This window comes from Nicotiana tomentosiformis, chromosome 7, assembly GCF_000390325.3.
Source record: "Nicotiana tomentosiformis chromosome 7, ASM39032v3, whole genome shotgun sequence".
NCBI classification, from domain to species: domain Eukaryota; kingdom Viridiplantae; phylum Streptophyta; class Magnoliopsida; order Solanales; family Solanaceae; genus Nicotiana; species Nicotiana tomentosiformis.
This window is the reverse complement of record NC_090818.1, coordinates 54,881,052-54,908,215: the sequence shown is the minus strand read 5'-3', so window position 1 is coordinate 54,908,215 and position 27,164 is coordinate 54,881,052. Positions and strand designations below refer to the sequence as shown.

Here is a 27,164-nt window from a genome sequence, read left to right as displayed (position 1 = left end):
CTAAAACAATTCACACTTACCACAACTTTTTGGAGAAAAAAAGTTAAAAATTGAGAGAGACAATAGCGCTATGAGAGAACTATAATCTTGGGGAAGACAATGGGGAGAATCGTGGTTCAACAATGGGGAAGACAAATGTAATAACCTGACCGATCGTTTTGAGATCTAGCACGTCGTTCAGTGTTTTGAGACCTTGAGTAGCTTCACTTCAGGTATTATGACTTGTACGTGTGGTTGAAATTGAATTTCATGAAGTTCGACATCAATTAGGAAAGAAAATTCTAATTTCTGAAGCTTTAAGTTGGAAGAATTGACTAAGGTTTGACTTTTGAGTAAACAACCTCGGAATCGTAATTTGAAGGTTCCAATTGGTTCGTATGATAATTTTGGACTTGGGCATATGTTCGGGTTGAGTATCGGACCACCCGAGAGCATTTCGGCGCTTATTATGAAAGGTTGCTATTTTAAAAGCTTAAGAAATTTTTAAGTTTGACTTGAAGTGGATTTTGATGTTATCGATATTCATTTGGGATTTCGAGCCTTGGAATAGGTTTGTATTGTGATTTATGACTTGCGCGTAAATTTTGGCGTCATTCCGAAATGTTTTGATAAGAATCGGACGCGTTCCTCGAAGTTTGAAGGTTGGAAAATTGAAGAAAGGGTCGGCCGTCGATTTGTAGTTTTGATGTAGTTTGACGTAGTTTAAGGCTTCAACTAAGTCCGTACTGTACTTTGGGATGTGTTGGTATGTTTGGACGGGGTCTCAGACACCTCGGGTGCAAATCAGATTGAAAATGGATCGACTTTAGACTTGGGAGGAATGCTAAAGCAGCTGGCATCTAGTGTAACCGCACCTACGATGGATTTTCCGTAGGTACGTAGCCGCAGAAGCGGCACTGTGGCCGCAGAAGCGACATTTGGACTAAGCTGGGATGGCCATAGATGCGAGTGTATTTGCGCATCTGCGATCCCGCATATGCGAACTACGAAGGGTGCTCCGCAGAAGCGAAAAATGAGAGGGGTAGCTGGGTCACAGAAGCGGAGGGATATCCATACGTGCGGGAGCGCGTGGTTGATCGCAGAAGCGGTCATGCAGAAGAGAAATGTGGTCCGCAGAAGCGGATTTCGCCTGGATTGGAGGGAACCGCACTTGCGATGGATTTTCCACAGGTGCAGAACCGAATGTACGGCTGGTGTTCCGCAGGTGCAGAAAGCCAGCTGGGCAGATTCTTTTAAAATCTGGGTTTTGCTCATTTCCCTCATTTTCTCACTTGGTTGGGGCGATTTTGGAGAGCTTCAAGGGGAGATTTTCATCAAGCAACACAAGGTAAGTGATTCCCACCTATTACAAGTTAAATATATGGTTTGTATAAGGATTTAAATATGCAAATTAGTAGAAATTGTGGGATTTTGGTAGAAAATATAGAATTTGGTATTTTTGGAATTTGACCACGAAATTGGACATGGAATTTGGAATAAGTTATATATTTTAGTTCGTGGTATTATGAGTAAAGTTTATCTTCGAAAATTTCGAAATCCGGGCACGTGGGCCCGAGGGTTGATTTTATTGACTTTCCGAGCGGAGTTGGGAATTGTTTAAATTGATTACTTGTGGGTATTAGAGTATATTTTGATTGGTTTGCACCTTGTTTGACTAGTTTTGAAGAGACAGGCATTGGTTTGAGGCGTTCGAGAGGCCTGGGAGCCGGTTATGGAACTTCGGAGTGAGGTAAGTCTCATGTCTAACCTAGTGAGGAAGAAACCACCCCTACGTGATATTTATTGTTATGTGCAACTAGTTGTGGGTGCTACGTACGCACGAGGTAACGAGAGTCCGTACGTAGCTAAAGTATGTTTATGTCCGGGGTAGACTTAGGACTTTATCATGTATAATTGAATCATTTGAACTCGTTCTGCTAGCTTAATTAATTAAAGTTATAACTGAATTTGATTTAGAAATAAATATATGCATAATAGGTCCAGCCTTAACACTTTGAGTTGTGGACAAGTTATTTGAGAAACGGTAAGGATTATATTCATTTTGTAACCCATGTGCGTTATTGTAAATACATGTCTCGTAATTCGGCAACTTTCTTCATTTTTCTGTGGAGCGGGACGAACGCCTCGATATTAAATAGATACATTTATGGATCGTGCCGCACGTCCCTCGATAGTGTACACGTTATTCTAGATCGGGCCGAACGATCTCTGCAAAAATTATGCGTTATATCGCTAGTAGTCCGAATGATCACGAGATAAACCCCCCACTGATGCCTGGCATTTTATGGTATCACTTATTTATTTGATATTGACACTTGACAATTTCGGGGATATTAAGGTAGAATACAAGATTGGGAAATTTATGCATTAAAGGAAATAATTAGAAAATTATGGGATTTCAGACTTACTCTACTATTGTTGCGCACTTCATACCTGTTATGGATTATTATATTATTTACTTGGACCTCTAGTAAGTGTCAATGTCAACCCCTCATCACTACTCCTCCGGGGTTAGGCTAGATACTTACTGGGTACGCGTTGATTTACGTATTCATGCTGCACTTCTGCACTAAATGTGCAGGATCTGACAAGTTCATTGATGACCACCTTGACGCGTAGGCGCACCTGTTAGGGAAACTTCATGTGAGTTGCATTCCATACTAGCATCGCAGTACAACGAGTCTCCATTGTACTATTATTTTATTTTGTCTTACTATATTCGAGACAAATGTTGTATTATTACTGTACTCTTTAGAAAATGCTCATGCACTTGTGACACCGGGTTTTGGGTTTTCCTTCAGGTTATTCATTATTGAGGTTCGTGTAAATATTTGTATTCACTTTGTAAATTCTATTTTATATTGTTCAATTATGGAAAATTATATTTTCAAAATACTAAAATGAGTAATTAAATTGGTAAACCACTGTTGGCTTGCCTGACGGCGGTGTTAGGCGCCATCACGGCCTATAGTAGACTTTGGGTCGTGACAGCTTGGTATCAGAGCGTTAGGTTCACTTAGGTCTCATGAGTCATGAGCAAGTCTAGTAGAGTCTTGTGGATCGGTACGGAGACGTCTGTACGTATCTTAGAGAAGTTATAGGGCTGTTAGGAGCACTTCCCTTCTTGATTTCCTCATTGTGCGGTTTGATTCCATTGAGGCTTGGACTTTATTTCCTTCATACTCAATCTTATGCGACGTGAAGCGCTTGTTATCAAATGGATGTCGAATAGTTGTGGTGGTACTGCATACGTAGTGTATGATGTTTTTCCGGCATGTTCGGACATGCTATTGTCATCGCCTTGCAGAAGGATGTTCTGTCATTTCAGCTCAGCAACTGTATTTTTGATGGTTTTGAAGCTATCCGCATATTGCTATGATGTTCACACGTTGTTATACCACGATGTTGGTATAATGGTAGGGTGCTCGCTTATGCGTTGAGGCAATGAATGACTTGGAAGGAGGATTTTTCAGTGAATCATTTAGAGGTTCAGCATTTAATTCCAGCAAAGGAAAGGCAATCGGGCTATGGATGTTCAGGTTTTGGTCGATGGAGTAACGAGACTTGGTATTTTCGAGTGTGGTGGAATTTTCATTATGATGCGGTGTCGTCGTCCTTGTCTGAACGCATTACGGTTCACCGATGTTATGGTCTCCTTTGATTTTGCATTCGGGGCCGGGTGTTGTGAAATGGTGCATGAGGGGCAGTTGTCAAAGATAGCGATGTGCGGCGGTTCAGAATCTAATTGGTATTCCTAATGTTGATGGCTTGAGAGAGGTGATCTTCGAAGAGGCTTAGAGTTGGTAACAATTTATTGGTCCAAGTGCTACAGAGATGCATTTTGATTTGATGCAACATTTGGGCAGCAAAGTATGAGGGAAGACATGGCGGAAAGTGTTTCGCGGTGGTTGAAGTACTAGCAGGTCAAGTATAAGAAGCAGAGGTTGAGAAGTTGCTTAAAGGAGATGGTTTAACCGAAGTAAGAGTGGCAGATTAGCATATGGATTCTGTGGTAGGATAGATGTGTGCCTTGAGAAAGTGTAGAACGGTTTGGGAATCGTGATGGAAGGTGATTTAGCCTATGGATTTTATTTGGAGTGATGGTTACTGTACGAAGAGAGATTGAATATGGCATAAAGGAGTTTGTTTGAAATGAAGAGGGGTGTGAAGATTTGATTACCGTTTCAGCTGCAATATGACTTGAGTTCGAAAGGTATTGTTGAACTTTCAGTTGATGTCAACGGGGAAGGAACAGACTTGTACAACTGGTGGACCAGCATGGGCTCAGGAGGGTTTATTAAACCCGTGGTAGTTGTAGCCAGTGCAGCATCGTTGAAGGATGTCGGTAAGGAATTCCACAGGTGGGTTATCTCCTATGAGCAGGTTAGCGGTTGCGTGATGTTGATGAAGCTTCTGCAAAGAATACTACTTGGTATGAGGTCGAATATATGATTGTGACTGATTATTCAGAATGTTCATGAAAGGCTTAACAAAAGACTTCAAGAAATTTGTCTAGTTAATGGTACGGGATCATGGTAAATGAGGAGGAGGAATCGTTATGGGCTCTACATTATGTGATGGTAGCTTAAAGCTAAGTAGGGGAGCCCCCACCGTCTACGATTGGATTGTGTGGTTGTCGGCTTGTGCAGCTTCTGGTTATCGGTGCATTGGGGGATTATTTGTGACTAAGAAAGGGAAACGTCAAGGGTAATTCGAGCAGAGAAATTGATAAATGTGTGCTATATTCCGCCCTATCGATTCATGTGCAGGTTTTGGAAAGACTCAGAGTTTATGCTTTATGGATGTGACGTACAAGGGAAAGAATTCAGCCGGTTTCTTCTTCGAGAGGGTGTTCGTGCGCTAGCATAGCATAGGAGTTTGGTTATGTTCGAGATCGGGTCAAAGTGGTTGACTGGCAACAAGAGTCCTAGTGGATTCAAGAATTTAAGTATGGTGCCTAAGGATTTCGGGTACGTCGTGTGGTTAAGGACCGAGTCTTCACAGCGAATTGCGAACGGAACTTGGAATATTCTATGTCATCATTGGGTATGCGGGGCAGTATTGGAGTAAAGGAAGAAATAGCTTCGGATTCGCTGAAGGTCTTGCAAAATGAGTGTACCAGTTGGAGATGTTATTATGCACTTGAAAAAGGTATGAGATGATTCATGGGTATTGAGACGATGTGGTCTCGCGATTCGGGTCACTCGGGATGAGTGCGGATCGAGTTCGTTATGTTATGAATGGGGCTATTATATTTCTAAGTTAGGTCAAGAGTAAATTGAAAGAAGTTGGGTCAGTTAGTAATGGTTGAATCGGTATGATTATGGCAATGATCAGTTCCTTCGGTGTGTGAAGTTACACATGTGGTTTGTGGTTATGCGTGCGGGCTCAACATTCACCGTAACTTGATTGATTTGGGAGGTATTTGATTCAAATGGCCTTGTGGTGTAAATGGGCTCCGGAAGAGTCATGACAGCTTAGATCACGACTTGAGGTTTGTGTTTTCTGCGGTTTGGAAATTCAGTTGCGTGTTGCATTGGTTTTTATGAAATGAGTTAAGTGAAAGGTTTCTAGCCAATGAAATGTTCATTCTTCTAGTAGTTCAGGGGTTATGATTTATGATGAATTCTTGTACTCTTGTATAGCGGTGTGATGGGTGCAGTGAGCGGCATGGGAATTGGAAGTTGAGGATCAAGGCTGTGGTTCGGTGTTGATAAGAAAGTCACGAGCTCGTAGGAGCAGGGAAGAATTCAGATGTTTAGAGTAAGCCAGCATTATCTTAGTGTCGCCTGAGAATAGTGTTCTGTGGAAGAGGCATTGTGTATTGGTTTGCGAATTGTGATTTGCCTTACGGAGTTAGTACAGTTGGCGGTATGGATGTGCGGACTTTGCTACCGAGCGGAAAGTCGTGGGAGCGTACACCACATGAAGATTTGTATAAGTGTGGCATGTTAGTCACTTGATTGTTAAAGATTAAAACCAAGTATGGAGGTTATAGTAATATCGCAAATGGGACAGTTTATGCCTGACAGACGTCCTATTCCTTGACTTGTGGTCGTGTGAGTTTAATTCGGATGTGACGATTGTTCTTATGTGTCATGAATAGGGCCATTGTGGGTCTTTGGAAGGTTATTGGCCCTGTATGGTATGATCAGAATCGGTGTGAGGTCCGTTGGTGGGACTAAGGTGAGTGTGTGCTCTGCGTCAGGTCGGATGTGTTCGTTCGTCATAGCATTGCTTACGGAGGAGTCGTCGGGCATGGGATGTTATTCCCGTCATCACCTATTCAACGTAAATCTCTATTGTGCCATGTGGGTGCGAGACGGCTTGATCATTCGCACATGTGTTGAGGTCCCGTGTAGCTTGTGGTGTTATGTGAGCAGGATGGTTCTCGAAATGCAGGTCATTAATTTCACCTTAGTTGTGCTTGGGTTTCGTAGTGTACGACGCTATCCGTCTCCCCATGATTTGTATTATGCACTTGGCGTGCTTGTGGTCGATATTCGGTCATTTCATAAGTATGAGTGTTACGACTTAATATGTATGTTTTCATCATGATTGTTATATGCGGATTGGGTTTCACGCCGCCACGGGAATGTTATGTAGATCGGGTTACACGCCGCCACAGTATTAGGTCGGATCGGGTTACACACCGCCACAATGAGATGTTGAGCATAACTCCTTACACATATTTTGTGTGCCTTTTTTCATCCCAAAGGTAGGTTCACAGCATCTATTCAGCTGATTCATTCGTTACGAGGGCTAGGTAGTCCTTTTCTAGAGTTCATTTTTCCTTATGCATCACATTCGAGTTGTAGCTTATTGGTGCGTTGTGGGTGTCATATAAGTTTTTGGTAGTTTCTGGGATGGCTTATTACCTGAACAGCTCGTGCTAGGTGAGACGAGATTATTGGACCTGAAATTAGTGCAATCAGATTTATATAAGGTACATTAAAGAGAAAATATCGTTATTCAATTCCAAATGAGGTAATAGTTCTAGTCAGGAGGAGAAACTCCATGAATTATTGATTCGGTAGGTGGTTATGAGTTTCTACACGTCTCTTTCGTTGTGGCAGTATTGCGAGAGTTGGAACAAGACTTATATGGTGCATGGTGTGATTTCAGCATAGATGCATGATCATGTTTTGGTACAGCGTGTGGTGATTGGTATGGTGTCCGTGTGTTAGAATCATGCCTTGTAAAGAAATTCGAAAGTTGGAACTTGGTTCTAAAGCTTGTTAGATAAGGTTATAGGGAGGATTTTCAGTCTGGCTCGAGCTAAAGTAATCAACTGAAATGTGGTAGCACGGGTAGGTGCACGAGGTGTTAAACAGTGATTTTGGATAACTCCGGAGCAGTCCTTATCACGTACGAGGACAAACGTATGTTTAAGCGGGGAGAATGTAACGACCCGACCTATTGTTTTGAGCTCTAGCGCGTCGTTCGGCAGTTTGAAGGCTTGAGTAGCTTCACTTCAGGTATTATGACTTGTACGTGTGGTCGGAATTGAATTTCGTGAAGTTCGGGATCGATTTGGAAAAAAAATTCTAATTTCTGAAGCTTTAAGTTGGAAGAATTGGCTAAGGTTTGACTTTTGAGTAAACGACTTCAGAATCGTAATTTGAAGGTTCCAATAGGTTCATATGATGATTTTGGACTTAGGCGTATGTTCGGGTTGAGTATAGGACCACCCGGGAGCATTTCAGCGCTTATTATGGAAGGTTGGTATTTTAAAAGTTTAAGAAATTCTTAAGTTTGACATGAAGGGGATTTTAATGTTATTGATGTCCATTTGGGATTTCGAGCCTTGAAATAGGTTCGTATTATGATTTATGACTTGCACACAAAGTTTGGCATCATTCCGGAATGTTTTGATAAGAATCAGACACGTTCGTCGAAGTTTGAAGGTTGGAAAGTCGAAGAAAGGGTCGGCCGTCGATTTGTAATTTAGATGTTGTTTGACGTGGTTTAAGGCTTCGACTAAGTGTATACTATACTTTGATATGTGTTGGTATGTTTGGACGGGATCCCGGGGGGCCTTGGGTGTGAATTGGAATGAAAACGGATCGAGTTTGGACTTGGGAGGAATGCTGAAGCATCTAGCATCTGCTGTAACCGCACCTGCGATGGATTTTTCGCAAGTGCGGAGCCGCAAAAGCGGCACTGTGGCTGCAGAAGCAACATTTGGACTAAGTTGGGATGGCCGCAGATGCGAGTGTATTTCCGTATCTGCGAGCCCGCATATGCGAAGGGTGCTTCACAGAAGCGGAAAACGACAGGGGCAGCTGGGTCGCAGAAGTGGAGGGATATCCGCACGTGCGGGAGCGCAGGAGCGCGTGGTGGACCACAGAAACGAAAAGTGGTCCGCAGAAGCGTATTTCGCCTGGAATGGAGGGAACCGCACCTGCGATGGATTTTCCGCAGGTGCTAGTGGTGTTCCACAGGTGCGGAAAGTCGGTTGGGCAGATTATTTTAAAATCGGGGTTTTGCTCATTTTCCTCATTTTCTCACTTGGTTAGGGAAATTTTGGAGAGTTTCAAGGGGGGATTTTCATCAAGAAACACAAGGTAAGTGATTTTTACCTATTACAAGTTAAATACACGGTTTGTATAAGGATTTAAACATGAAAATTAGTAGAAATTGTGGGGGTTTTGGTAGAAAACCTAGAATTTGACCACGAAATTGGACATGGAATTTAGAATAAGTAATATATTTTAGTTCGTGGTGTTATAGGTAAAGTTTATCTTCAAACACTTTCGGAATTCGGGCACGTGAGCCCGAGGGTTGATTTTATTGACTTTCCGAGCGGAGTTGAAAATTATTTAAATTGATTAATTGTGGGTATTAGAGTATATTTTGATTGTTTTGCACCTTGTTTGACTAGTTTTGGAGAGACGGGCATTGGTTTGAGGCGTTAGAGAGGCATGGGAGCCGATTATGGAACTTCGGAGCGAGGTTAGTCTCTTGTCTAACTTTGTGAGGGGGAAACCACCTGTAACACCCCGGAAAAGTTTGAAGTATTTCAATGTAAAGCCCCGTAAATTTCGCAAGTGAATTCAAGGTTTCGTGGTGCCGGAGTAGGCTTATGTGTTTGAGGATGGTATAAAATCTTCGCAGCGAGCTTGCGAGCCGCGATTCATACTTTTTGGGTTGAACAATGCACCGGAAAGTAAAGGAAAATTTTTGGCGGAAAATGCATTTCTGCGGTCCATTATGCGACCGCAAAACCACTCTGCGGGCCACATAATGGCTGCAGAAGTGAGCAGGAGAAGGGTCAGTCTGGGGGCAATTATGTGGTCGACTATGCGACCGCATAACTGTTATGCGGTGCATTATACGATCGCATAACAGTTATGCGAACCGCATAGTGATCGCATACAGAGACAGATTTTTGATCGTTTTGGTCTGTAATTATGCGACCGATATGCGATCCGCATATCCATTATGTGGTAGCATATGTGATCGCAGAACCTGTTCCGGAGCTCCATTTTTGGGTTCTTACAACCCGACCCTACTTCGTTAAATACACGCAAAAGGTCATTTTTGAGCAAACATTCTAATATTTAGAGAGAAAGGAGAGTGTTTTAGAGAGAGAGAGAGAGAGAGAGAGAGAGAGAGAGAGAGAGGAAAACCCTAGGCTAATTATTCATCAAGTCTTGCTCAAATCTTGGAAGATTAACAAGGAAAACCACAAGTTCTTCATCTAAGAGGTAAGGTTCCATACCCTAGTTTTCAATTTCGAATTTGGGTAGAAGATGGTTGATTAGGAGTATGATTCATGGGTATGAGATTATTATTTATACATGCATGTACCAATAAGAATTGTGGGAAGATTGTTGAGCTGAAATAAGTAAGGATTGGGTTGTGGAGTAAAGGAAATCTAGTAGAAGAACCTTGTGGTTAAATTTGCACACCTAGTGTTTGATAAAATGCTCAAATGAGCTGAGACCATGAATATCTTCCTAATTATGGTTCAATTTTGTTATGTCTCAAAATAGATCTGGATTGCTAAGAATTCCGAATCATTCTAGAGTTAAGGAAGCTCGATTGAGGTATGTTGGCTAAACTTTCTCTCTTGGAATTTAATTCCATAATGTTTCCGTAAGTTTCAAAGTATGGGTTGCGTATTAAAAGGTTATGGCTTTGAGTCGTGTTTCAATGAAAGATAGTATGCCAAATTGTGTGAGAAAATCTCAATATTCTTAAGACTCTTAATTGCTCATATGTGTACCTAAAGTCTTGATTTGGAATTGTCTTATTGTTGATAATCTATAAAGATGGTTGGAAGTGAAATAAGTTAATTGGGGATATAGGGTGTGGCCAACATGCCAAGAATTTAAGTTATGATTATGTTTAGCAGTGCAAATGATTTGAGAAGATGCGATAAAGAATATGAAATGAGCCTCAACTTAATTGTTTAAAAATGACTTCGAAGATAGAATTACCTAAAAACTTTTGCACTCAATTCATGCCCATTAGTGGTTGCTTTAACTAATGCTTTGCTTTATAAATATATCTATTGTGATTCGAGTTCTATATACTCATGTGTTGAACTGGTACATTGTCATTGCTAGGGATGAGCATTGTAAGAATAAATGGTGTATTGATTGTTTATGATTTTCATGTGTGTTTCTATTGTTGGATGGTATGCCTCATTCTTTGGGAAGAAACCATTTGTGTTTGAAGTTTCCATTTCAAATGGATTTGAAGTATATGATTTTCTGAAATATCCTTTATGTTGATACTTGATGGAGATCTTTGAAATTGAAAGAGATGAAAGTGTGGAATATGAAATACGGTCATCGTGCCAGGAATAAAGAATCTTGTGAATGTCCTAATGAGCCAAGGAAATATTATCATTGTGAATGACTGGGAATACTAATGAGAATTTATACAATGTGAAAGATGTTGAGGTGAGTACAATTGTCTTTATGATATTTCTATTTGCAAATCAAATCAAAAATATTTTTGGGAGCATCATTAGCAAAACCGAGGAAGGGTGGGTCATAAGGCCCACACCTGAAACTACACGTGCCGGTGTAGGGATAGATTGTGATTATTCCCCTTATTTGGGATGAAATTGGAACCTTTGGGAAATTGTGATATTACTCCCCTTAATTGGGATGAAACTGGAACCTTTGTGGATTGAAAAAGTCAACCCGCACGACATATGTGGTAAGGCGGCCTAGCTGATGGGGTGGAGATTAGACGCCATATTGCGCATATGGTGGTATTACTCTTGGTAACAACTCTCTTTCGCATCACATATCAAACCACATTGTTCGTGGGGATATGTCCTAGCCGATCGGGCGTGATCGGACTCCGTGCTAACAAATACGGTGGTATATCGATGCTAATGATCTCCCAACCAAAATTGTATATGAAGTTCGTATTTTGAAAATTATTATGTTTTAACTAAAGATTTGGATATTGTTGATTATGACTTGTTGTTTCTATATGTTGCCTTTTCTTATGTGGACATTCTATTTTGAAAGAGGACTTTTAGCTATGCATACTAGTGCTATTCGACAGTACTAACGTCCCTTTTGCCGGGGGCGCTGCATCTTTAATGGATGCAGGTGGTTCAACAACATGCGACATTGATCAGTGATAGCAGTGCACTCTTTTCAGCTGATTTGGTGAGCCCCACTTTATTTCGGGGTCATGTATCTTTTATTTCTCATGTACTGTATTTTGAGGTGTAGCCGGGACCTTGTTGCTAGCATTTTCATATTACTCTTCTATTGTATTTAGAGGCTCCGTAGACAGGTTGTGGGTTGTGGTTGAAGTTGGGAATTGAACTAGAAATGCTGGTATTTGGAAATCATGTTTTTCATTAATTCTATAAACTCGTAATATTTTGGAAATTATGAATGAAGATGCTAATGAGAATGAAAAAGGAAGTTGTTAATAAAATCTTTTCAGTGAATGATTAATTGAGTACATCTCCTCTTTATTCATGGATGAGTTTCGGTAGAAGGAAATCTAATAGGCTTGCTCGGCCGGGTTCTCTCGGTTGAGCGCCGGTCGCGCTCCCCAAGTTTGGGGCGTGACACCGCCCCTAGGTGATATTTATTGTTATGTGCAACTAGTTGTGGGTGCTACGTACGCACGAGGTGACGAGCGTCCGTACGTAGCTAAAGCATGTTTATGTCCGGGGTAGACTTAGGACTTTTTCATATTTAATTGAATCATTTAAACTCGTTCTGCTAGCTTAATTAATTAAAGTTATAATTGAATTTGATTTAGAAATAAATATATGCATACCAGGCCCATCCTTAACACTTAGAGATGTGGTCACGTTATTTGAGAAACGGTAAAGATTATATTCATTTTGTACCCATGTACGGTATTGTAAATACGTGTCTCGTAATTCGGTAACTTTCTTCATTTTCTTGTGGAGCGGGCCGAACGCCTCGACAATATATAGATGCATCTATGGATCGTGCCGCACGTCCCTCGACAGTGTACACATTATTATGGATCGGGCCGAACGACCTTGGCGAAAATTGTGCGTTATATCGCTAGTAGTCCGAATGATCATGAGATAAATCTCCCACTGATGCTCGACATTTTATGGTATCATTTATTTATTTGATATTGACACTTGACATTTTCGGGGATATTAAGGTAGAATACAAGATTGAGAATTTTATGCTTTAAAGGAAATAATTGGAAAATTATGGGATTTCAGACTTACTCCACTATTGTTGTGCACTTCATACCTGTTATGGATTATTATATTATTTGCTTGGACCTCAAGTAAGTATCGATGTCGACCCCTCGTCACTACTCCTCCGGGGTTAGGCTAAATACTTACTGGGTACGCGTTGATTTACGTACTCATGCTATACTTCTGCACTAAATGTGCAGGATCTGACAGGTTCATTGATGACCACCTTGGCACGTAAGCGCACCTGTTGGGGAGACTTCATGTGAGCTGCATTCCAGGCTACGCATCGCAGTCCACCGAATCTCCATTGTACTATTTATTTTATTCTGTCTTACTACATTCGGGACAAATATTGTATTATTACTGTACTCTTTAGAAAATGCTCATGCACTTGTGACACTGAATTTCGGGGGTTCCTTCAGGTTATTCATTATTGACGTTCGTGTAAATATTTGTATTCACTTTGTAAATTCTATTTTATATTATTCAATTAAGGAAAATTATGATTTTAAAATACTAAAATGAGCAATTAAATTGGTAAACCACTGTTGACTTGCCTGACGACGGCGTTAGGTGCCATCATGACCTATAGTAGATTTTGGATCGTGACAACAAACATGCTGTGAGAGAGAGAGATCGTGGAGAGAGAAATTAGATATACTATGCGGTGATTTTGGAAGATAATAACTGAAAGAATGAGAGAGAAAAATATTAGACAATGTATTTAATGCCTTAACTGTAGTGTATACCATAAATACATATTTTGCTATAAAAAATAAACGGTAGCTATAGAAAATAATATTTTAAAAGGGTTTTTATTTATAATAAATAGGGTGTAAATATTTGCTATATAGGAGGTAAAATTTCCTTTATGGAACACGGAGTCAGAGCAATGCCGAGATAATACACTTTAAGTATGAATAATTACATCCTTTGAGCTATATATGCGGTAAATTTCACAAATAGTCATATAACTATGATTTTTTTCACCAAACTCATATAACTTTGTTTTCTCACGCAAAAATCATAAAACTTTCACCAACTCACATAAAAATCATAGTGACCAAAACATAATTTTCAAGTAGTATTTTCTTATTTCACATTTTTTTTCGTTTTTTATTTTCAGTCTAATAAATAATAATCCAATTAAAATAAGAGAAATATATATTTTTTTTTTAGCCGCTCCAAATATATATATGTGTATATGTATGTATGTGTGTGTGTATTATATACATATTATATATATTTTTTATTTAGCGAATGCAATTAGTTTCGGCCGACTGGTCATTTTTGTATTTTTTTCTTTAAAATACGAATGACCCAACCCAACCCGCCCCAACACCCATATACATGTATTAAAATAATACTAAAAATGAATTATTCCCCCACAAAAAAATTTAGTTTGGAATGCATGAGATTCAGACAAAAAATAAAAAAATAAAAAGTACTATAATTAGAGAGTACTTGAAACAAAAATGCTATAAATTTGAGTGAAAATCTTCAAAAGAAAAATAAAAGATATAAGTGTCATGTTTTGAAGGATTCACTTTTAGTATTATTTTAATTTATATATATGTGTATTAGGTCGGGTGGTCGGGTTGGGTCATTCCTATTTTAATTGGGTTATTATTTATTAGACAGAAATAAAAAACAAAAAAATAATAGAATAAGAAAATAATACTGAAAAGTTATATTTTTCGGTCACTATAATTTTTGTGTGAATTAATAAAAGTTTTATGATTTTTGTGTGAAAAATAATGTTATATGACTTTGGTGAAAAAAAGTCATAATTATATGATCATTTGTAAAATTTACCCAATATATCACATTAGATCTTTGACTACGAATACAACCATAATTAAAGACTTGAAGGAGTTAGCTTAGTTTGACATTTTGGAAATGTTATTCGAATACAATCATTATGATTAGAGGAGCTAGCTTAGTTTGACATTTGGAAATGTAGAAAAAGAAATGATGAAATGGAAACTATATATAAAAAAAATGGGGACAAGCAATTTGAAGTAATGCCAGCTGCACTTTGTAGTACTAATGGAGAAGACAATGAATTATAACCAGCCGAGCTTTGTTTACTTACATAAATGGCTTTTTTTTTTCTTCCTTTCGGATCTGGATCAATTACTTGTATAATTTATTGACCCTACTCTCTCTTTATTTGTTCTGGATATTACCAAACTTTACCTAATCATAGTACATTACACTAAAATAGGAGCTGTGACAGATTAAAAAAAACATTTAAAGGTTTAGGATTGGTTTCTAATTCCTGTCCATAAAGATGAACGAGTTTGAAGTAAAATTTATTCGCGTTCACTATCAATCAATGACTACAAAATAAATAGTTTTCAGCATATATATATTAATTACTTTAATCATAAGTAAGCGATATATATAATTTTATTTTCAACAACTGACATTGGATTATTTAGTTAGATATATCGAGCACATGTAAATATACCTTCTTGTGTCATGAGTCAACTTCTACTATCACATTACAACAACAACAACCCAGTATAATTCACTAGTGGGGTCTGAAAAGGGTAGTGTGTATGCAGACCTTAACCCTACCATAAGGTAGAGAGACTGTTTCCAATAGACCCTCGGCATCCTTCCTTCCAAGAACTCCCTACCTTGCTCTTGGGGTGACTCAAACTCACGACCTCTTGCAAAAATTATAAGTAACCGGATAAAGTGAAAAAAGAAACAAAATAAAATGAAAAAGAGAAACAGTGGAAAATGGGGTCCAATCATCATGATTATTATCCCCTGTTATTTGTTAACCTAAATTTACAAGTAAATGCCATAGATTTCCTTAAACTAAACTTCTCTCTCTCTCTCACACACACACACACTAAAAAACAAGTCATCAGACACATTCTCTCTATCATCATCACTCTTGTCTCTTTCTCTCACACACACACACATTCTCTTTCTCAGCTTCTTTTCTTTTTGAAACTTTTTAACCTTATGTTTAGCACCTTTTTCACAAGGATTCCCTGAAAAAGCCTAGGGTTTCTTCACCCAAAATAAGAAAATCACACTCTTAGAGAAAAGGTGAAGAAGAATCAAGATTCGTTTTTTGACAATACATTCAACACACATTCGCTTGTAACCCAGCTAAAGATGGAAACTTTGTGATTGTTCAAGTCAAAAAAGTACCAAGTCTTGTGCTTATATTTATTGGGGGTTACTTTTTTGGAAACGTACATGTGAAGCAAATTACTGTTTTTTTTGTCTTTTTGGTTCTTATCTCATGTACCAACTGCCACTCTCCATCTAATACTACTTTTTGCTGCGTGAAGATGGAATCTTGTGGATCTTGTCTTTACTTGTTTCTGCTACTTGGGTGCTTGGATTTAATGAATTTATGATCTGAGTTTTGTTCTATGTGCCTCAATTAGAGAGCTGATCTTGTGGTTAGCAGATATGTCTGTTATTAATGCTATGATTTCACAGGTTTGGTCATATGAGTTGTTCTCATATCAAAATGATGATTACCAATAGCTGGGGTTTGGAACATTTTGAAATTTTTGGGGTTTTTGGGTATTGTAGTTTTTAAGTTAGTTGTGTGTATATTAGTTTAGTAATGGAGGATATTGGGTTATTTAAACAAGCTTGGATGTGGTTGCAATCAAAAAAGGATTGTTACTCTGTTGTGAGGACAGCTGCTGGCTGTTTTAGGGATAAAATTGCAATTTTTATTGAGCGGCATTGGCCAATCGTTTGCTGTGGGTGTGCAAAACTAGGAAAAGGGCTCTTTATCTTGTTCAGATACTGGAAGGATTGTTTAGTACGGGGATGTCGATCGTTTGTCGGGCTTGGATCCGCCGCGCTGCTGGTTATTATGTGGAGCTGTTTTCTAAGTTTAACATCGATGTCATGTCTGGTCTACGTGCTCCTTAGCATGGTATGCTTCTACTCCATTTCTGTTTGTGATTTTGCTAGATGCTTTCTTTATCTGTAGCTTTCTACTATTTTTGTCTGATTTGTGAAAATTGGTAGGATCTGCTTCCTCTTCATTAATTGGTCGATCAATCAGCTTGATTCTGGTTTTATTGCATATGCATTGTACTTGTTAAGGCATTTAATGACATACGAAATAAGATTTGAACATATCGACTGGTTTGTTTAAATTAATGCTGCAGTAGTGTCCAAAAGTGCTTGTGTAGGGACTTTGCTCACAAGTATCTTTCGCAGGGGATTCTATGAGCAAGTACTACAGTTTTTGGTTCTTGTAATGATTCTTTCATATATGTTATATGCTTAATAAGTTCACTTTTTCTTTTGTCACACGAGCAATTATATATTGCTTGGCGATATTCAAGATTATTATATTGTAGTATTACTTAGAAATCCAACTCGATGAAGGTTGTATTAGACATAAAGCAAAGTACCACTCTTTTCCCTGTGTTTAGGCCATACGGATGTCCATGCGAATGTATGAAGTATGTATTAAAATTCAAAACTTTCCGTCATGGGTATTTATAATTTATAGGTCAATTAGAGTGCATGATCTTCAACTTCATCTCTAGTTCTTGAATGAGAAAGGAAAAATATAGATGGTTACTGAAAAATGTCTCTTCTAGCTTCTTCTTTAGTCTTGTGCCACTACTACTCATTGGCCTTTCCTTTTGGTGAAAAAATACAGTATGCTATCCTACTTGTTTCATTTCCCTCTTCAATAATGAGGTGCTGATGATATCTTATACTGATTTGCTTTTCAGGGTGCTGCAGGGGCTGCTGTTCAGTATTTGGGTTGCACTCCTGGGCTTTTCATTGTGGGGCTCTTTGCTATTCTAGTTTTGTGGATGTATGCCAACTTTTGGATTACTGGTGTATTGTTCATAGTTGGAGGTAAGTTTGTTCCGTCTAATGCAACTAGTTTGACCAAATTGCTTAACTTCATGTGCATGTATTCTTTTCATTCATGGGTGAAACCATTCTTATTCAGTAAAAAGTGAGACCTAATAAATGGACATGCGACTAGATAGTGTGATATCACTAAAAGGGTGACATTATTGCTTACTTGAATCTCTTCATTACTTGAGATTTTATTGAATCTTTTATGCAACCCAAAGTAAATATAGCTTTAGTTTCTTTGCTCTACAACATTCCCCATGAAGATGAAAACACGGCAAGACATTTGTCTACTATTAACCTGGGGGTTAGGCGAGCAATAAAATTTAGATGGATTACATTGCATTAAAACTCATGCTTAATTTTGGATATTCAATTGTATTATCCCTGCTCAGCCAGCTGGATTCGGCTGCAGATATAGGATCTGGACTATTCGATGTGTGGGCTGGATGGATGTTGTTTGGAATTTTCCTGTTCCGGGAACACATGTAACTTAAAAAATTTAAATTAAGATAGAAAAGAGATACTATGGAGTAATCCTACTTTTTGAACTTCTTTTCACATTCCTTATGGTATTGCTTCCATATGCTAAATTTCGACAGTTATTTACTTTTCCATGGGAAAATTTGTATGTATGATATACCGTATTCTCAGAAGTTATGCAACCTTTGATCCTTATTTTTGTGGCTTTGTAGGTTATCTATTTTCTTTAAACCATGCAAGACTTGTGGTACTAATGGCTACCATATATGCTATGTATTGTGTTAAAGTTCGAGTTGGATGGCTTGGAGTTGGTGTCTCAATAAACCTCGCGTTCCTTTCCAATGACTTAATGAACTACTTACTCCAGTGGTGTGACAGTTTGAGTGAACGCCCACACGTTGAAGATTATAAAGAGTCTGAATCATTTACTGAGGATGACTTCTCCACAGATTATGAATCATCTGTTCCTGTGGATGAACCTGAAAAGGTTCACGCTTGCAAAAGCAAAACATTCAGCGATGCAGCTTCTACTTCATCAGTTGTAACCAAACAGAAAGAACCCCCTGTTAAGCTAGTAGTTAGAGAAGATGGAAATTCGCTTATCGAGATGAAGCGGATATTAGATAGTGCAGATCATTATGAAGCACTAGGGGTTTCTCGGCAAAAGAAAATTGATGCTGTGCTGTTGAAAAAAGAATATCGGAAAAAGGTGTGTTATTTTTTTTCACGCACTATGTATTATCTTTCTGTTCATTCATTCACTTAGAAATCTTAGCTGCCTCTCCGTTAGAGTGACTGGTACTTGGTTGCTAAATGTAGTTGATTCCTCCCTGATGCCTACAGAAGAGGTCAATGCTGTTCAATGACAGCTATTATCAATTGGAAAGACTTCCAGTGGGATCTAAAACTGCTAGAGCAGACTCCTCTTCTTTCCTTTAGTGTTATTCCCCCGAATTTCAGAACTATAACACCTTTTTAGCGAAATCTTCAACTATTATCTGTTTTATATTACTGATGATAATAAAATTGCCATCTGCCTTGTATTGTTGCGAGCTATTTTGTGCAAATAGACGTGAGCAATTGAAGTCAGGAAACTAAGGACCTGGTCATGACCTTTTTTTGTGGACAATAAACTATTTTTGGTTTAATATGCATTTATGACTAGTAACGTAGTGGAAAAAGGCAAATGAGGATGCATGTGTGCAAATGTGTTCTCTTATGGATATATTGACGTAACTAATCTATACATTATTAACTTATTGTCAGTGGGAAGTCATCATTTTTTTGTCTTTGTTTCCTTAAGTTTGTCTTGCAAAGGTACAATTTCTCGGTTAGAAAGTTATCAAGATTAATCTACCTTCTAACAAATCAAAGTGTTGCCAGATAGACTTGAGCGCATTAAGCCTAGGGTCAATCTGAGTTTAATTTTATCTTCTTTGTGTGAGAGGTATTTAAAGCCAAGTGATGAGTACGAGAGACATATACCGGAGTTCCTTATCCAAATTGCCTCTTAACGAATTACAATGCATCATATTGATGTTGGTTGCTCATGCCGTCTTTCTGATCTCGTTACATGTCAGATTGATACTAACTTGGGGTTCTGGAAATAATGTATACAATGATATGAACAAAGAGATTTTAAACCTTGTAATTAGTTTGATGGATTTGAGTTAGGCTTCAAAATGTCTATGACATTCTTTGACGCAGAATATTAAAATCTCATGTTTGATCCAATGATGTCATTTACCTTCAGTTTGATGTTAATTTCATATTTATGTAATGCTTCAGGCAATGCTTGTGCACCCGGACAAAAACATGGGAAGTTCACTTGCCAGTGAATCATTTAAGAAACTTCAATGTGCATATGAGGTGATTATTATTTTAAAATTTTATTTATCTGGTAATTGTTATTATCAAAGTATTGTTGCTTCATATTTGTTTGAGATGCAAACTGACCGTTATGGTTTTCTGATACTTTCATTTGCTTTCAGGTTCTTTCTGATGCAGTCAAGAAGCGAGACTATGATGAGCAACTCAGAAAGGAAGAGTCTAAGAGTGTAATGCAAAGATCAGCTAGCACTTCTAACCAGGTACAAGTATCTGACTGAACTTTATTTACCTCCGGTGACCCAGACACTAGTATGTCGCCTAACAATTTTACTACTGCTTGATTTGAACGGAATTCAACATCTTTTCCTGAAATAAAATGATTAAAGCAGGAAAGGTTTCAATGAACTAGTGTTATCAGTTTAACTGGGAAAGAGTAGATTCAGTGTCTGCCGTCCTTCATTTGAACCATCGTATTCTTGATATGATGACACCAAATTATATCATGCAATACTTGTTGCCCAACCAAAAAGATCCACGTTAAAGCTTTTAAGATGAAACGACAATTTCTGGGAGTATGCAGAAATTGTAAGATATCCTGGAATTATCGGAAGAAAGAAATTTTACTGGAATAATAAGTTTTTATGGTACAAGTCTAAGACTGATATATGAAACTTGGATTTTAATAAAGAGCCTGTTAGGTTTGTAATGTTTACCGAGGGAAGTTGATGCAAATAGTTATGGATTGATCTTTAAAAAACAAAGGATGTCTTTCTTGCAAGCCACCAGTTCTACGTCGAGTTCTGTCATGTCATAAATAAGCTGCCAAAGTTTATCTTCAGATCTTTTAACAGGAAGACTAAATATTTCAAAATGACTTATTCGGTATGGTTCAGGAGTCCTCTAACTACTGCGCAGAAGAGTCGAGGCGTATCCATTGCACAAAATGTGGCAACTCGCACATTTGGATCTGCACCAATAGGACAAAGGTCAAGGCAAGATGGTGCCAGGTTGGTCAGCGTCGGAATTGTCTGTTATGATTGCTTTTCCTCTCTTTCACTTGTTCAAATATTAAAGAAGCTATTGGTGTTCAGGATTGTTGTCAATATCATCAAGCCAAAGATGGAGATGGATGGGTAGAATACAAAGGATCATTGGTTTTTAATCGACCACAAAAGGTATTAATTTTCAGAGTAATTTCTTTGTGCTGAAGGATTGATGCAGAATAGTGTTCCATTTGGTTCTTTTTCTCGTTCAGTTGATACTGTCATTTAGGAAGAAATTATCCTGAATATCTTGGAAGTATATTTTTTAATTACGGGTTCTCAAAGCAAGGTGAAAATCTTAATGGCATCTTATACTTGATCATTATTTGTCTATTTAGATTTTCAATAGATAATATAGGAATCAATTTATCAAAAAATAACCATTCAATTTCCTTGGGTAGTCATGTACTTAATTGTCACTTCACCTTTATTACAAAGCTGCGAGTTGTTAATGTTGCAAATAAGTAAATCCATCATCTTTGTCTGGAATTTTCTTTTGGTTTGGTCATATCTTATTCTTTGTCTGCAACTTTCCTTTGGTTTGGTCATATCTTAACATGTTTTATGTGATCAAGCTATGATATACAGGGGTGTTTGGTCTTTTTAGCCTATGTTGCTCAAACTCTCCAAAAATGTCACTGGGTGCGCGCCGTATCCCTCCAAAAGTAGTGTATTTTTGGAGGATCCGACACGGGTGCGGCCGCATTTTGGAGAGTCCGCGCAACATAGTTATTAACTCTTTATGAGTTGTGTTTTCATATGCCTAGAGGATTTCAATCGAACGGTTAAAACTTTGGCCAACTGGTATGCCAGTACTAGACAAAGGTCAAATCCGAAGATTTGAAGTCAGCATTTAGCGATGTAATTTTTCTTATGATGACCACATTTTTCCCTCATGCTTGTTATATCTTTTCACATTTGTCCGTTCTCTATGTGCACCAATAAAATGCTCATTCTTCATAATGTTCCGCAATTTACTTGTCATTCAGGCGGAGATACCTCGTGCATTCGTCTGTGCCGAGGGCAAGATATTCGATGTGTCAGAATGGGCCATATGTCAGGTCAGTGTTCTCTGTTATTACTCGTACCAAGTCAGATATAGGTTTAAACTTATATGTAGGATGCACAAGAAATTGATTGTTCAACCTGTTGAAAAACATAAAATATCAAATATGTTTGGCTTCCATGTTGTGGTCTCTGTGCAACTTATTTTGCAAGAACTGGTAGTTATTGCTCCTGTGGAAATAATAGAATAATCCCAGCATCAAAACTATTGTTATGAAAAAAGAAAAACCATTATTGTAAAAAAAGATAGGAAAATGACCTTTTCTGCTAGTACTTGTGTTTACCAATCTCCTCTGTGCAGGGTATGGCCTGTAGACCGAATACGCATAGGCCGAGTTTCCACGTAAACATGGTTGGATTAGAGAAATCAAACCAGAGATCCAACTCAAGCAGGTATCCCTGGGATTTGGATGCTGAGATGACGGATGAAGATGAAGAATTCGAGCTGTGGCTCCAACAAGCTCTAGCTTCTGGACTTTTTTGCGAGACTCCGAAACGCAGAAAGACTTGGAGTCCTTTCAAGTTGAATCAGATGAAAGGAAAGAAGCAATGGAGAAGGTCTTCATAAGTACATGCATCAAAATTGGCTATGAATTCATGCATGCCACTCTTTTGACGGTTCAACATCCACTGCCCCTAAAATCAGGACAAAACAAAAAATGAGGATAATAACACACGATGCGATATCTTTAAGGTTTCCTTATGCATTACGCGAAGATGACTGAGCTTCTCATCAAGGGAGAAGCCATCCATTGGCTTGGCTAAGGAGTATAAACATGCTGGTTTAGCTGATCCATTTGTATATAGCATCCTAATTATGTGGCAGCATTTATCTGCTGCACTTCTCGGTTTTGATCAAGATCCTTTTGGACAAAACTGAGTAAAATCAGATGATCCTGCCTGGACTTGTACTATTTGAGGTACAATAAATTTCAGAGAAGATAATGTACTTTTTGTGCAATTGTAGGACAACTCATATTATTGATCCTACTGCATTATCCACATATTTAGACGCGAGATGTACAATTTTTTTCCTGCCGCTGCACATAGTTAGATCACGATCATCTTCCAACAAAACTGAAATAATCGATCATCATGTTAAATCTAATCCTAGTTTCATTAGTTGCAAGCAGAAAGCAGTGTATTTTGTCACATTGTTCAGACTATTTTCTAGTATTAAGTGTGATATGCTATTTGGTAACTAGCAGTGTCTTTTTCTTAGTGTGTAATTGAGAGAAGTAAAAAATTCTTTGCACAAGATCAGAGATAATAAAAAAATTAATATCATTCAGCAAAGTCCAAGTATCATAGTTGACATTTTCAGACCCAAGAGAAGAGAATTCGTCCCCCCACATCCTTCCTCTTAATTTCTTTGGCTCTTTCTGTTACAGATCATCTTCCTCTAAATCCAGTTATAAATCTGTGAATGCCAGCAAAATCTGATATCATCTTCACTTTAGAAAAGCTGTCTTGTTTCTTAGTCTCAATATAGTGGACTAAGAATTTGCTCTGTTCTTCCCCATTTGTCTGCAGCACCATGATGAAGAGCATTAATAAAGCGCAAATAAAAAGAGAGATACTTTTGCAATGGAAGTATCAAAGAAGACATGCTCAAAATCATTTTCACTCATATATCAACCTCGCTTTATTCAAATCATAGATACATAAAGGGGACTTCCTTCAGGTAAAAGAGGAAAGACATTATGATTGGGAAGTTCATACAGATTTTCATTGTGAATCAATAAGGTGACAGGTAAAACATGAAACAGTAAATAATCATCCAAGAAGCTTGATTCAGGATATGAGTGGTTGGTTACCTCAAATGCAAAGAAACCACCAGGTTTCAACATTGAAACAGTCCCATCACAAAGATGGATAAGGTCATTCATACCACTTACTCCGCCATCCAACGCTAGTCTAGGTTCATGTCTAGCAACTTCAGCTTGTAGCCCACCAATATCTTTGCTTGGAATATATGGTGGGTTACTAACCAGTCCCACAAATTCTCCTTCATCATCTCTCAATGGCTCAAACCAGGATCCTTGCTTTACCAACACTTTTTCCTGGCATACACAATACAACACAACGCACATTTCAAAAGTTAAAACCTTCTATTTCACTAATTCTCTAAGTATGTATAAAAATCTGATTTTTTTATCAATAAAACCCAAATTCTCATCTTTCTTCAGCCACAAAGATTTTAAGAATCACCACTTATGCTATACTAACCACAACAACTAGTCCATAGTCCCAAACAAGTCGGGGTCAGGCTATATGAATTCTCAAACTTTAGATTCAATCTGAGGCCAACATCATACATTTGCAAGACTAACCAATACTGCAGACTTTTAAAAGTCGAAATTGATTCAATTAGCTTTAAAGATCAACCAGCTTGAGAAATTCGAATTAAAGTCTCAAACAAGAAGCATGTTAAGAGCCGGTAAACAAAATTGAACAAAACACTAACCTCCAAACCGTACCTCTGCGCATTATAAGATGCAACAGCAGCAGCAACAGGGCTTAAGTCAGTAGCAACAACTCTACCACAAGTAGCCAAAATCCTTGCAATCCCAATAGCAAGTGCACCACTTCCCGTCCCTAAATCAGCCCATAGGCCTTCCCTTAACTCCTCATTCTCCTTAACAGCATCTTCCACAAGGTTCACAATCAGCTCGGTCTCAGGCCTTGGTATTAAAACCCCTTCTTGTACACTCAAAACCAAATCCCTCCAATGCTCACAACCCACCACATATTGAAACGGCCTTCTTTCTTGTACCCTTTGTTTCCACAACATATATAGTTCTTCTAAAGATGTTCTGATTGAAACTGGGGTGGCATTATCGTAATAATTGTTGTGGGTTTGGTGTGAGAGTGATTTGGGTTGTTCGAGTGCATCTTCAACGAGCCAATTTAGCTCTCTGAGTAACAGGTCGGAGTCTGGACCATTGTCTAGGTCCAAGAAAGTGGAACCCACAGAAGAAGCTAGGGATTTAGCCCAAAGGTGCCATTCCTTGAGGTCTGATAAGGTTGTTTTGAAGGTGGATGGCCTCAGAAATAGCGGCGTTTGAAGTTTGACTGAGGTTGATGGACATGAAGAAACAGCGCAACATGAGATGGGTCGAATGAAGCTCGACCTCATCTCTTCCAACTCTCTCGCGAGTCGCAACTCTCTCCCTTGTTGCGGATATTTTAACACCAGTCCGACTCCCCAATAATAAGAACATAACTAATTAAAAATGAGTTTTAAAGAATCTGCAATATTGAACAATCAACGGTCAAACAATACCTCTAACATATTGAAAATGACTCAAAAATACCATCCGTTAAATTTTTGGTCCGTAAATACTTCTAACGTTTATTTTTGGACTCAAACTTACCCATATATCTAACAGAACTAACATGATCAATTTTTTTATTTTAACTTCGCCATGTGATATTTTCTTAACCCGCCATGCATATTATTTGTATTAAATAAAACCCACTTGTATTTTTTAAAATACCCAACGATCCTGACCCACTCCTATATATTTGGACGGTCGGCTAAAAATAATTATATTCGCTAGTTAAAAATATATAAAAAATATACATTGATTATATATAAAAAATAAAGTACGTTATTTGCTGATGACATAGTACTGATTGATGAGACGCGAGGGGGTGTTAACGTTAGGTTGGAAGTTTAGAGACAGACGCTGGAGTCCAAAGGTTTCAAGTTGAGTAGGTCGAAAACTGAATACATGGAGTGCAAGTTCAGTGATGAGAGGCATGAAAAAGAAGTGGAAGTGAAGATTGATACTCAAGTCATTCCCAAGAGAGATAGTTTTAAGTATCTTGGGTCTATAATCCAAGGCAACATGGAGATTGACGAGGATGTTACTCACCGCATTGGAGCGGGGTGGATGAGATGGAGGCTAGCTTCGGGGGTTTTATGCGATAAGAAAGTGCCGCCTAGACTTAAAAGCAAATTCTACAGGGTGGTGGTTAGATCGACTATGTTGTATGGAGCTGAGTGTTGACCCATCAAGAAGTCCCATGTCCAGAATATGAAAGTAGTTGAAATAAGGATGTTGAGATAGATATGCGGGCATACCAGGAAAGACAAGATTAGGAATGAAGTTATTAAGGACAAGGTGGGAGAGGCATTTGTGGAAGACAAGTTGCGGGAATCGAGGTTGCGATGGTTTGGGCATGTGAAGAGAGAGATATAGATGCCCCGGTCAGGAGGTGTGAGAGGTTGACCATGGCGGGCTTGAGGAAGGGCAGAGGTAGGCCAAAGAAGTATTGGGGAGGGGTGATTAGGCAGGACATGACATTGATTCACCTAACCGAGGACATGACTAGCGATAGAAAGGTGTGGAGGTCGAGAATTAAGGTGGTGGGTTGAAAGGTAGTTGTGAGTTTACCAGTACTACTACTACTATTCTTGTATTCGATTACTCTTAGTTCTTTATTACTTTGCTATGTCACTCGCTTCCATTACTTATTATATTATTGTTGTTATTGTTTGTTGCTTTATTTTTACCGTTTCTTTAGCCGGAGGTCTATCGGAAACAACCTCTCTGCCTTTATAGGATATGGGTAAAGCTGCGTACACACTACCCTCCCAAACCCCACATATAGGATTAAACTGGGTTTGTTGTTGTTGTTGTTATTTTTTATTGTTGATTATATATAAAAATATGTATATTATACATTAATATTTTAATACTCCCTCCGTTTCAATTTATATGAACCTATTTTCTTTTTAGTCCGTGCCAAAAAGAATGACCTCTTTCCTTATTTGAAAATAATTTACCTTTATGCAATGATTTATAGCCATACAAAATATATGTGCCTCATTTTACATCACAAGTTTAAAAGTCTTCTCTCTTTTCTTAAACTCCGTGCCCAGTCAAATAGGTTCATATAAATTGAAACGAAGGGAGTATATATTTTACTATAACGACTCAGCCGGTTGTTTTGAGTATTACAACCCCGTTTTCACATCTACTGCTCAATTTATGCTTTACAGTTATTATGTGACTCGCAGGGGTGATTGGTTCGGGTCCGGTGAGGTTTTGGAATGAATTGGAACACTTAGTTTTAAGGTTTAAAACTTAGGTTAAAATAGTGAGCGGATGTCGACTTATGTGTAAACGACCCCGGAATAGAGTTTTGATAATTCCAATAGCCCTGTATGGTGATTTTAGACTTAACGA

At 38.4% G+C, this 27,164-nt stretch overlaps 2 protein-coding genes and 1 long non-coding RNA gene across 3 annotated transcripts; 1 reads left to right on the top strand and 2 right to left on the bottom strand.

Moving 5' to 3' along the window:
• Positions 1-15,675: 15,675 nt before the first annotated feature.
• On the top strand, positions 15,676-22,970 carry LOC104099700 (uncharacterized). The gene is made up of 9 exons (XM_009606771.4): positions 15,676-16,595; positions 17,413-17,542; positions 18,241-18,737; positions 19,817-19,897; positions 20,020-20,118; positions 20,752-20,865; positions 20,950-21,033; positions 21,891-21,962; positions 22,268-22,970. The coding sequence occupies exons 1-9, from the start codon at positions 16,275-16,277 to the stop codon at positions 22,532-22,534; spliced, it is 1,665 nt and encodes a 554-aa protein (XP_009605066.1). The 5' UTR covers positions 15,676-16,274; the 3' UTR covers positions 22,535-22,970.
• On the bottom strand, positions 21,471-21,760 carry LOC108945760 (uncharacterized). Its single transcript, XR_001969961.3, has 2 exons — positions 21,639-21,760; positions 21,471-21,509 (listed from the first exon to the last, which is right to left on the bottom strand). It is a non-coding gene; the product is annotated as an uncharacterized lncRNA (long non-coding RNA).
• Positions 22,971-23,233: 263 nt separating the features above from the next.
• Positions 23,234-25,183, bottom strand: LOC104099701 (uncharacterized). Its single transcript, XM_009606772.4, has 3 exons — positions 24,434-25,183; positions 23,784-24,029; positions 23,234-23,493 (listed from the first exon to the last, which is right to left on the bottom strand). Exons 1-3 carry the CDS (start codon positions 25,103-25,105, stop codon positions 23,359-23,361), a joined length of 1,053 nt encoding a protein of 350 aa, XP_009605067.1. The 5' UTR covers positions 25,106-25,183; the 3' UTR covers positions 23,234-23,358.
• Between the last annotated feature and the right edge of the window lie 1,981 nt (positions 25,184-27,164).

Excerpts from the sequence above, each read along its gene's own strand:
- LOC104099700 (XM_009606771.4), top strand. The coding sequence starts at position 16,275 with ATGGAGGATATTGGGTTATTTAAACAAGCTTGGATGTGGTTGCAATCA. Across the intron at positions 19,898-20,019 it reads AACTTCAATGTGCATATGAG|GTTCTTTCTGATGCAGTCAA; the intron begins GTGATTATTATT and ends ATTTGCTTTCAG. Across the intron at positions 21,963-22,267 it reads CAGAATGGGCCATATGTCAG|GGTATGGCCTGTAGACCGAA; the intron begins GTCAGTGTTCTC and ends TCCTCTGTGCAG.
- LOC104099701 (XM_009606772.4), bottom strand. The coding sequence starts at position 25,105 with ATGAGGTCGAGCTTCATTCGACCCATCTCATGTTGCGCTGTTTCTTCA. Across the intron at positions 24,030-24,433 it reads CGCAGAGGTACGGTTTGGAG|GAAAAAGTGTTGGTAAAGCA; the intron begins GTTAGTGTTTTG and ends TGTGTATGCCAG. Across the intron at positions 23,494-23,783 it reads GTGGTTTCTTTGCATTTGAG|ACAAATGGGGAAGAACAGAG; the intron begins GTAACCAACCAC and ends ATGGTGCTGCAG.